Genomic DNA, 11,479 nt, shown 5'->3' with positions numbered 1-11,479 from the left:
ATGATAAGTTTATTGTGAGCGACTGTTGAGTGCTTCTAAGCTGACTGACTTACGATATTCGCATGTTCTGACAATAGCCTCTTTTTGATGGATGGCAGATATGCCTGGGTACTTATCAACTTGTCGTTGCAAGAAACTTGAACTTGAGGCATTAACAAATGCCAAGCCGCTAATAGAAATAGTGGCTCATTCGTCGAGGTACCGGAGAAAAATGCCACGTGATGACTGCCCACGCAACGCCACGAGAACCTGCTTCTGGTGACCTGGTTATTGAAGCAAGGGTAGAACAACTCACAGCAACATTAGATCGACAGCGGGAGGCTTGGTCGCAAGTCGGTATGGCAAATCCACGCCTTCCATTCCTGTGGCCGAACTTCTTTCGTGCTGTGCGAGCCTGTGAACCGACAACGTACAGATCAATTCGCACTCCTCCTACAGGAAAAGCCACTCGCAAAGCAAAATTCCATTCTACCAGCAGGCGCTGTCAGGAAGCGATCGTGCAAAGATATGGCCAGGCGGCAACACAAAACCTTCCACCTCCATCGAAACCAGACGAAGCTTTGTCCCCCACGAACGAGGCGAAGCAGGTCTCCTCCACAAAACAGGAATCTCCAAAATCCTCCCAGCCCTCCTACAAAGCCAAGCATACCGAGGAATATGTAGGACAAGATGACCCTCAAGAGTCCAATACCACGTCCGACTATATCGACGAAGCCTCGTTCTCGAAGGACTCCAAACATGAGGTCAAGACATCAGAGGAAGGGCCTCTAGAAAATAAAGAGCTCGAGATGGTGCTCTCCATTCCTTCACCATCTGAGATTAAAGGCAAGGATGGATCGCGGCATCCACATCTCGAACCATCTCCCTATGAGCATCACTTCGACACGTACAGTCTGGTGCAGCAACTGGCCTCAAAAGAGCCACCAGCATACACGGAAGAGCAAGCAATCACTTTGATGAAAGCAATCCGTCTGATGCTAAACCTAAATCTGGATTTTGCAAAAGAAGGTCTCGTGTCAAAATCCGACACCGAGAACGAATCTTACCTCTTCCGTGCAGCCTGTTCCGAGTTGCGCACCACGTTGCAGACCGCGCGACACACCGAGACGCTGACACAGCGCTCCCATCGCGCTCAATTACAGCATGAGTACGACATCTTGAACCAGAAAGTCACTCAGGATCTGTTGACTCTACGCGAAGAGCTTAAGGGTCTGTTCAACGATCGGAAACTAGGTCTGCAGGAAGAGAAGCGTAAGATCGACAGCAAGATTTCAGAACTCAACTATGAGATTACAGTTCTGCTGAACAGCGAGGCCAAAAGCGAAGTCGAGGGTCTGAGATGGGTATTGACTCGTCGCGCAGCGTTTGCGATCGGCATGTGTGCCTGTAAGTTCTCGCAATATAGTCCTTCCCACACCACATCAGCTTTGGCATACAAATACTAACTGCGCAACTCCAGTCATGATCATCTCAACGCTGAACTACTCATCCATAAAATCCCGTGGGAAAGAGGAGATGGAGAAGAAACGCGAGGCAGCGGCCAGAGCGCATGAGGAGAAAGTCGATGCCGCTGTCGCCGCCAGATTTACCACCCCCAGTCGTGAGCAGGGCACTCAGACTGCCGAGTTTGAGGGGAGCATGGGGTGAGTTGAACATGTGGGAATGATCGACAGCCCATTTCTATATAGACCATCCGAATGAAATCATGATTCGGACCTCGTTCTCAAAGATTATAAGATACTTTCGCTTTCCTTTACTTTCCCATCTTACCAGAATGCATAGAGGATTAAGAGATTATCACGCTCCTCCGGAAGCAATGGAAACTTCTTTGTCCTTTTTGCAATTCTTTGTGGCTCAATTGACTGTCTCTGATGAAAAGCATTGTCCTTTCCTATCCTGCATTCCCACGCGATGGGGAAAAAAGGTAGAGGCCAAAAATTCCTAATGAAAAGCCTCATCACAGCCGTAGCCTATATGCTTTGCCTCACAATGGGGTATCAAACTTTTTGGTCGTAGCTCGTTGTACTCATTACATTCATGTGGTCGTTGGCGTTGGTCGGACTCATCATAACCATCGCCATTGTTGTCATCAACATCACCATCATCATCATCATCAGACCCTTGGTCTTAGTAGAATTCCATTCCTTCCTGCACTCATGGCCTTTGCCTGTCTTCCCGGCATTGCCTTGCACTCCAGAATTCTCATCCACCATTCCTTGGTTATTTCTCTCGATTTATTTCTTATTCCGATAAGGCACTTTTGCTCTCGTGCTTCTGCCTTCGAGAGGAGGCCGCCATCTGAAAATCCGACCCTTTCATATATTTTTATTTTCACATCCAAATTCATTTGCCTTTTGAGGGATGGGTCATGTTTCCTCAGGCCTTGTCTGGATTTTTTGTGACTGGCTGCTTTCTTTGCCCTTTGTTTCATGGACGCCTTTTCAGGAGGGCCAGATGGTCGATTTTGGCTTTCCTTGGGCTTGCCTCAGAGCGATTCAATTGCTTCAATTGTTGAAGCCTGAGAACAGTCCAGAATTCGCCTGGCCGTTCAAATTTTGGAAGCCATAGTTGCGTGGTATGCCGCCGCCATTGTTGTTGCCACCGAAGCCATTGTTGGTCGGCTTGCTGCTGGTCTTGTTGGCCCCAGCGGCGCGTCTTTCGCCACCGATTGCACCAAACCCTGCGTTTTTCGGGGTGGCATTGTTGCTGCCTATTCCAGCAACAACAGGAGCAGGCTGCTGACGGCGCAGGGCATTCAGCTGGTGTTGCAGAGCATTGCGCTCCGAAATCAGCTTTGCCACCTCATCTTGAATCTGAGGGAGCAGTGATACTTGATGTGTTGCTCGTGCGAGCAGCGTCTCCACGTTGTAAATGTGACCAGCCTGCTGCGCAAGCTGTTGTTCAAGCATCCCATTTTTGACTTCTGCTTCTCTCAGAGCGTTGGCGGCACCTGCAACCGCCGCGGGAACATTCTCCTGCTCAAGGCAGTCAATCAAATCTTTCTGAGTTTTGATAATGTGTTGTTGCTGCAGTGCTTGATTTTGCAGCTCCTTGTATTTTGCGACACCTTGCATGTAGTCATCTTGATGCTTGTCCTGAAGCTCTTTCAAGGTGACCTTGCGGGCCCGCTCATATGCTGCGACATTTGCAGCGATGTTCTGTTCATGTTGCGCCTCAACAGCCTTGAGTTGGCCGCGGAGATGCTCTGCATCGTGCTCGAATTCTCCTCTCTGGTAACGCAGCTCCTGATTCCGACCAAGAAGCTGCTCATGTTGATCCCATAGCTCCTCTGCTCGACGCGCCATGCCGTCACGCTCAGCCCGGAGCTGCTGCATCTCTTGCTTGCTGTCTCTCTCAGACACCTCTTCCGAAGTTTCAAGGTCTTCAATGCGCTCGTTGAGGTTGTGGATGACGCCAACGAGTCTAGAATTCTCTGCTTTCAGCTTTTCGTTTTCTTGCTCCAGGTCCAATTTGGTAGGACTATCAGAGTGAATAGTGTCGGGTGTCTCTGGGCTTGCTGAACGTTGACTCTCCAAAGGAGATGGCTCGGGTGATGAATTGCACTCTAGGTCAACTTGAACATATAGATCTTTCGAAGGTGCTCCTGCTTTAGAGATGCTCACATCTCCCACCTCCTCGGTCTGAGTTGCACAATTGACATATGCTGAAGTAGTTGATTCTTGGCGGCAGACTCTCGTGGGAGCCGGAGTGGCATGATTGAAGGATTTGGTGGCAAGCGGAGAAGCAGCCTGAACTTCCTTGATGCTGGAGGCTTGCTGATGATGGCCGGGGAAATTTCCGGGAATCAACGCTGAAGGCAGTGTGGATGGGGCAGCATTGGACACCTGTTCTGTGTCAACATCGAAGATACTCAACACTTCTGAGCTGAAATCGTCTGCAAATCCGGAGACGATGGTATCGATGCTTGGTGCACGCCTCACCATGCTTCGTTCAATCGAGGCAGCTGGTGTGGGAGTGCTGGCGCCTTCAACGATGACTTCATTGGTGCTTTCAGTAGATAAGGTGCTGGACTCTTCCATCATGGGGCTGGATGTACTGTTCTCAGTCTCTGTGGGTGAGGCTTTACGGAGTTTGACTGCATTGAACATTGCAATGGCTAGAGCAGATTGAATCGATCCAGCTGGAGAATTTCGATTCTTGGAATCCTTGGGATGGTTGGAATGTTTGAAAAGGCCTTTGAACCCCCTTGGAAAGGCGGCTGCTCGTCGAAGAATGCCAGTAAGTATGTGAGTCTTGCCAGTTGTGCCCTTCCTCGAAGTTGGCAAGGCTGAGTGTAGTGGTGCTGTTGTCAAAGGGGTATCATATTGAGGTAACGGTCCTGCCTCATACTCGCGGCGAAGGGTGATGCTTGATGGAAGAAGAGCAGCAGCACCAGACAGTACGACTGCTCCGACGCGCTTGATGGCGTTCTTTGGTGCCATTGCGCTGCTCAATTCTGTCCTGTTGTGATGATTGAGAGAGTAATATTGGGTTTTTGTCTGGGGAAGAAGGATGCGTTATGGTGGAGAAAGGGATAACGTTGTGGAAAGGGGGAAAGTTGGGCTGGGAAAATTGTGCTGTCCAAGGCTTGAGGACTCGAGGCTTCGTTGATCGAAGGCACTGAGTTGAGCTTGAGAGTCTTGAAGAAAGTTTCGTGTGTGTTGAGGAGGAGAGGAAGAGAAGAAAGGTCGAGAAATTAAGAATGATGGAAGATATACCATATGCAAAGCTTGAGGCGGTCAGGTGGTGCTGAGGCAGCTCGCTGCGCGACTCTCGTTATCGAGGCAATGGGCTGCTTGTGACGCGTCGACGTGATTGCGTAAAGTACTTCACCACAAGGCAGTCGGTATGCAGCTGAAGGGCACCGGGACTTCACTGATGGCGATGTCACTGCCATGAGCATGGTCGACGCAGCGGGGCCAGGGTGGTAGCCTTCCACCAAGAACACCATCTAGACTGGCAACGAGGATTCCAGTGCTCCGAGCTGAATGTCATTTTCATATATGCCATATATCAGCTATCTTCTGGTCCACGAAGAAACCATGGTATGAAAAAGGATTGGAAGCAAACAAGCTGCGCTTGTCCACCGGGAGCAAACGACAAACCTTTGTTCGTTGAACACCGCTCGGTTGCGTGAACGAACAAAGAGCAGACACGGATAGGGTCACTGCTGTGACAATCTTTTTTGGAGGACCCTTCATCAAGACGATGGGCTCATTTCTTGACCACTTACCGAGATATGCTTGTGACAGTATGGCTTCTTCACTATCAGGAAGTGGGTTGAGGTTGAAATATGCATTTTCAATCGGCTGCCAGAGCGCTCGGCTTTCACCACCGCCGCACAAGTCTTGAGACAGGTTTCAGCTCACACTGAAGCCTCACCTAGAATACAATCTATATAGTAAGTACATATGTGGCCTATCTGCTTGAGAGGATATCCTGGTTTGAGAATCACCGAATCCGTGATCAATGTCGGTGGGAAGTGCCAAGATCCGCATAAAGGGGCTTTTGGCCTTGTCAATAACATGATCAAGTTTACCATTGCCACGAAGTTAATGGCTATCGGTGTCGACTAAAGAGTTGGAAAGAGATGAGTCTTCAAAGTCCAAAACATCTGCTTCTGAAAATGCCGAAGGAGATGGAGATTGTAGTAGGGTAAGAGGGTCAGGACCTTATGAACTGACGATGGCCTACGGCTTTCTCCGCAGCCACTTTGCAGATTACCCCCTATTTCTAGCCTGCGCTTTAATTTCAGCCACAGCCTGATGCCCCAGGCCCGCAGACAGCATCGAATTTACAGGGCTTCCAACATTATGGCTCGTATCGTGGACTTTGCTGGCATCCCTTCTCCTTCCTGCATGCAGATACAAGTTGTGGGACATGGAAGAGAAGGAAGTTGGCGGCCACCTTGATCTATAGAGTGTCCAACTCTTTCTCCCTTTCCCAACGCCCTCGTTTTGAGAGCAAACGAACAACATGGCCAACGCATCGGATATTATCACCTACGTGGGCGTGCCCCTCGCCGTCCTAGGCGTTCTGCCCATTCTGTACACATTCATGCTGGCAGTGCTCACACAGAGACGGATACGGGCATCCCTCCTCCATCATGGTCACAAACCGGTCAGCACAACGCGCCCAAATGATGGGTTCATGATTCGAAGTTCTCCCATGACGAGTTTGATCGAGGTCGAGCTCCCCAGATATACGATAGCACCCCTGGAACGGAATAACAATGATTATTGGAAGAATACGGGAGATGGGCAAGAGGTGGAAGGCGAACATCATAGATTGCTTGATCGTGCGGAGAGCACCTTGAGCATGATTGAAGAAGGCAGAGTGCGAGGATTTCTTCGAGGGGGCAGTTGGCGGGCTTTCCATTGGAAGAAATTAATCGTGGGTAGAAAATTGTACCGGATACAGTACGAAGATGAATTGAGAGAGCCGCCCGCTGAGATTGACTTCTCGGAGCTTGTTCATTTCCTGCTGGATTGGGGCGCGATTCCTGATCCCTTGGGCTGGGAGAAGTTGAGATCTGGTGGGTTATGGACACCCGCTGGAACAATATTGCTTAGGAAGGCAGAAGATGAGAATGAAACGACAAAACATGTTGACTGGGTGCTGAGAACCAGTATGCCTGATGAGAGTGATGGGATCTTGAGTGTAACAATTCGATGGTCTCACGACATGAGTGCGGTAATGGAAAGCAGAGGTGCTAGCAGCCTACCTCCTGGCTGGGGTCGAATTGTGCAACCTGCGTTGTTGGAAGCTAATGACAAAGTCGTTCCAGAAGCGAAAGACCTGCCTGCCAGGATTGAGGAGATGAAAAACGCCAATAAGTATAGTTTGGACAGCACAAGTTTCCGTTTTCAGACGGAGAACAACTACGTCCAGAGGCTACAGTGGGAGCAGAAGAACATGGAGACAGGGCTGTCCTGTGAACCCTTCCGCGCCTACGAGCAATCATCCGCAGCAACTTGGTTCACGTGTGTGGCATCCGCCATCCTGGGACAGAACCACAATAGTGGCGGTCTATGGACATTTGAAGTGCCGGCCGACATTAGTGCCTTTGTACGAAAAGACTCGATGCCTTGCGGCGTCATGGTAATCCTCGGGCTCCTTTCGGATACAGATGCCCCAGAGTGGTCCTCTGAAAAGAGCTCAGACTCTCGAAGCAATGGAATGAACATGGCTCAACGGCATGGACAACGATTCCAAGCACGTCTTGCTGCCGAGAGACTCGAAGCAACCATGCCACCCGACCAAGCGAGAGTGCATAAAATGAACCGTGAAGCTGCGGAACGACAAGAACAGCACAATGACATGCTAGCATCCATGTCCGAGCGGCAGGCTCGTGGGGAGCGAAGACTGAAAGAGGCCATAGCAAGCCCTCGTATGAGCATGAAGTCTGTCGGTGAGGCTTGCTTAGCCTGGCTTATCGAACAAGGTGAGGTTGGTCGGGAATGGACAATTGGCCAGGTCGCCGAGGCAATTCTGTATCTCATGGTGGTCGACCAAAGTAAGAGTGAGGAAGGAGAGGCATTGAAGATTATCAAACTTCTTGAGGAATGGCTAGCATGGGCTGTGGCTGGGGGCATGAAGATGGACCAAGTCAAGATGCTCCAGGAGAGGAAGATGGCGTTCTGCTGTGCGGCCATCCTGGCAGCCGTTATTCTAGAGAGTGTGTATTCTGACACGACTGGTGGGAAGGCCGGAGCCGATATGCTAGAATGCATACGATTATGGAGGAAAGTCAGACTAGGATAATGTCCATATGAAAATTCATTAAATGGATTAAGCTATATGTGACCTATCTAAGGCGGTTTCTACCTCCTACATAAATATTACATCAATGAAGTGTTCAAATTCGCGGAGTCGAGAGTCTTTAATTAGGCGCGAGTACCTAAATTCAAGGATAGTACAAGTAACGAAGATCAATGCAAAAAATTGCAAAAAGATGTGCATCAGCCGTGAATCGAACACGGGGCCCATCGATGGCAACGATGGATTTTACCACTAAACCACTGTGATTCCTGTTAGTATATGCATTGAGGATGATTGAGCGAAGATCAACGAACCTGATGCGTGATTGCTGTGACGCAATTTGTGGCAGAACCTTCGATGCTTAAATATATATATCTTTTCTGTTATTCTGCACTGGATGATTGGGCAACAATTGCCATATCCTATGATGTCATTGATTCTCGGCCTTGCGAATTTCAAGTTCCCAAACACCTATCGACCACATTGGGGACGGGCAAACCTTCAGATAGTCGGCAAGATGATCAATACCCCTATGGTCGGTTGATACAAGGCTTCACAATTCAGAAATAGCTACCGACAACCGTCCACCTCCCGTTGCACGTTCTGGCTACCGGATCGGATCCTGGGCTTGGGCCTTTTGACGAACTTCGGTACACCCACGATGGCTCTCAGTCTCTATCTCCTGACATTCAATTGCGGTCGTGCTCTCGTACAGCCTGATAGCTTCGCACCTTATCTGTTCCAGGCTCTGAAACCCAACGCACCATCGCCGGAAGTGCTCGTACTGTCGCTACAAGAGCTCGCTCCAATTGGTCCGGGTCTTCTGGGAGGTTCATTTATTACACCATATTACAATGCGTTCCGGAAAGTTGTCAAGCTCGCCTCGAAGGATCATGGTTATGTCAATGTCATCACGAGAAATATCGGCTTGACGGCGATCATGGTCTTTGCGCGAGATGATGTGGCCGACAATATCAATTGGCTTCACACGGCAGAAGTTGGACTTGGCGTCAGTGATATGGGCAACAAGGGCGCCGTCGGGATCAGACTGGGCTACAAGACAACTGAAACGGAGGAAGTTGTGTTGACTTTTGTTGCTGCTCATCTTGCTCCGATGGAGGATGGACTGGAGCAGCGGAACGAGGATTATAAGAACATTGTTCGAAGACTTGTCTTCATCCCAGATGCAAGCGGGAAGCCGATCTCACGTGGTGAAGAAAGAGAAGATGCTCCATTGTTGCAATCACCCATTCCTCCACATAGTGAAGAGAGTGGTATTTACTCGTCATCCTCGCACCTCTTCTTCGCCGGAGATCTCAATTATCGGACCTCTTCGCTCCAGCCATCTCCTCTAGATGCTGCGGAGAAATTCCCTCAACCGACAAAGGATGAGGACAATCCGAGACATTTCAAGCATCTACTCGCAGAAGACCAGCTTACTCAAGAGATCAAGGCTGGCAAGACATTGCATGGGTTGACAGAAGCTCCAATTGAGTTCCCACCCACCTACAAGTATGACACTGATCCCAACAAAGCCGTGACTCTGGACGGAGAAGACGAATGGCACTGGGCACGTCACCGCTGGCCCAGCTGGTGCGACCGGATCTTCTTCCTAAGCAATGACGACGTTACAGTTGACGCACATACCTACACGTGTCTACCACTGTTCGCAACATCAGATCATCGACCCGTTGCACTGGCAGCTACGGTTCCATTGAGATCGTCAAGGACTGCAGATCGTGTTCAGGAACCACCCTTCAGTATCGACCCGCAGTGGAGAGCCATTAGAGCAGCCGGCAGGAGGAAGGAATTGATTGTGGGTTTGGCGGCTTACTTGACCCTGACGCGGGAGGGCAATGGCTTGGCATTGGCGACGGTACTGGGAGCACTCGGCGGATGGTGGATTATCAGATCGTTGCTGATGGTGTGATACAAATCAAGGAGTCGGTCCCAATAATCAACAATAATAATAATGCAGAGAAACGAACGAACGTGCGCGGAACCACGACGGAGCAAAAGACAATCTGGGCTTCGTTGACGCTCCTTAATGAGTAAGTCATCACACTAGTGACTCAGGATGGTGTTCGTGTGTCAACCACACACCCTGAGATTATCAAGGGATCGAGTGGATCGCCGATCGCCGTAGAAGGCCATTAGGCGAGCGCAATGCTTCGACTGTGATTCTAGCGGGAAGTCATGGAAGGCTTCTCCCCGACGAGCAACCATCCCCACCAACGAACTACTGGGATCTCGCTACCCGATACCTGACACTGCTTCTGGAAGTCGCAGGGAGATAAATGGACGACATTTTGGGGTTGGGGGATGGATGGGATTCGCTTAATATGTAGAGTACGAGGTTGAGCCGGCACGGAGGACGCGTTGTCAACGACGATCGGGTAAATTGTCTTGATGACATGATATGTATCTAATCAGCCGAAGTTTGTTTCTTTGGTCTCCGACGGAATTCAAAGAGATTTGATTGCTACACCCAGGATACCCTTTGAGGTATGTATCCGTTACTCACCGCGCTATGGTTAGCTGTGGCTGATGAATCTGCTTGTTCCCCGAACACCCCCACTTCATGCTGCAACTTGGCTCTCGAGTCTGTCTTGTACACCTGCGGCGTCAGACAACTGACTGTGCAGCTGACATAACTACAAGGTTTGGTGCACATGTGACAGCTTGGAGTTCGAGGAGATCGAACCTTCATAGACCAAGTACGCACGGCACCGTATCTCGTACTGAATGTGCAACCAGGGGGGGATTAGCCGGGGAGAAAGTTCTGGGTGGTCTGATTCTGCGATGCTGGCGACAGGGTACCTGGGTATAGATGACAGCTATTTTGATGCGAGGGCAACAGCAGCCGACTTCATTGTATGGCAGTTCAAGCTGGGTCACGAGGTACCCTAAGGTTTTAGGCCGTCGCGGTGCGTGCAGTGGCTTCTCGTCGATGCACAATTTGAAGGATGGACGGATACAGAACAACTGAACACAAAATCTTAAGAGCACATTTTCTGGAACACGAATCGCAAGCATTGGCTAGCTTCTGTCTCCCGTAAGGTTACAGTCGCCTTGGCCGGTCTGCCAGAGTCAGAGTGAGAAACACGGTAAGGTCATCCTTCGGTGCTGAAAGGAAGGTCTGGACTGTCAGCGGGCCGGAGTCTTCTGAGGTCTGGACTTCCAGCCACCAGTCTCGCCTGGAACCGGTTCAGCTGCTGTGTAGCCATGAAAAGACAACAATGACAATGGGAACGCGATGCGAGTCTCATGGTTGAATTTTCAATCTGAATTGGATTCGTGGAGGGATTGACCTGGCTTGGTTGTGGAAATTCATCCTATGATGAATAATAATACACAAAGGCGTGGTCTGAGACGTCAAGCATTGAGAAACATGTCCAACGTTGGGGGTCAAAATGTGGTTCCCGAAACGGAGAGTTTAAGAAAATGATTGTGCGGTGCCGAGTAAGGTGCCGAGAGAACTTCTTCCCAAAATCGCACCTGCTCAGCTTGAAGAGGTAGTCGCGTACGAGTACTCGTACCTTCTTATGGTTGTTCCTGCGAGTTAACGGTCAGCGCCCGAGCCATCCGCACGGCGCAGTTTAGGCAGAGGGGGAAGCCTACGAGTAAGTGCCATGGGTGACTAACGCGGCAGGGAGCATTCTGGGGAGGCTCCGACTCTACGAGGGCCCTATTTTTGTTAGTGGGCCTTGGGCAGCCT

General features: G+C 50.1%; 4 protein-coding genes and 1 non-coding gene across 5 annotated transcripts; 3 read left to right on the top strand and 2 right to left on the bottom strand.

Moving 5' to 3' along the window:
* Positions 1–221: 221 nt before the first annotated feature.
* On the top strand, positions 222–1,647 carry LTR84_001026 (uncharacterized protein; the record flags this gene model as incomplete). Its single annotated transcript, XM_064844653.1, has 2 exons — positions 222–1,386; positions 1,460–1,647. The coding sequence occupies 2 exons, from the start codon at positions 222–224 to the stop codon at positions 1,645–1,647; spliced, it is 1,353 nt and encodes a 450-aa protein (XP_064712513.1).
* Positions 1,648–2,504: 857 nt separating this feature from the next.
* Positions 2,505–4,442, bottom strand: LTR84_001025 (uncharacterized protein; the record flags this gene model as incomplete). The annotated part of the gene is made up of 1 exon (XM_064844652.1): positions 2,505–4,442. The coding sequence occupies one exon, from the start codon at positions 4,440–4,442 to the stop codon at positions 2,505–2,507; it is 1,938 nt and encodes a 645-aa protein (XP_064712512.1).
* A 1,534-nt stretch (positions 4,443–5,976) lies between these two features.
* LTR84_001024 (uncharacterized protein) lies at positions 5,977–7,764 on the top strand (the record flags this gene model as incomplete). The annotated part of the gene is made up of 1 exon (XM_064844651.1): positions 5,977–7,764. The coding sequence occupies one exon, from the start codon at positions 5,977–5,979 to the stop codon at positions 7,762–7,764; it is 1,788 nt and encodes a 595-aa protein (XP_064712511.1).
* A 193-nt stretch (positions 7,765–7,957) lies between these two features.
* Positions 7,958–8,027, bottom strand: LTR84_001023. Its single transcript has one exon. It is a non-coding gene; the product is annotated as a tRNA-Gly (tRNA).
* A 395-nt stretch (positions 8,028–8,422) lies between these two features.
* LTR84_001022 (uncharacterized protein) lies at positions 8,423–9,691 on the top strand (the record flags this gene model as incomplete). Its single annotated transcript, XM_064844650.1, has 1 exon — positions 8,423–9,691. The coding sequence occupies one exon, from the start codon at positions 8,423–8,425 to the stop codon at positions 9,689–9,691; it is 1,269 nt and encodes a 422-aa protein (XP_064712510.1).
* Positions 9,692–11,479: the final 1,788 nt, after the last annotated feature.

This window comes from Exophiala bonariae, assembly GCF_035927105.1.
Source record: "Exophiala bonariae strain CCFEE 5792 chromosome Unknown scaffold_1, whole genome shotgun sequence".
NCBI classification, from domain to species: domain Eukaryota; kingdom Fungi; phylum Ascomycota; class Eurotiomycetes; order Chaetothyriales; family Herpotrichiellaceae; genus Exophiala; species Exophiala bonariae.
Note: the sequence above shows the minus strand (reverse complement) of the source record. Positions and strands in the feature narration are given on the sequence as shown.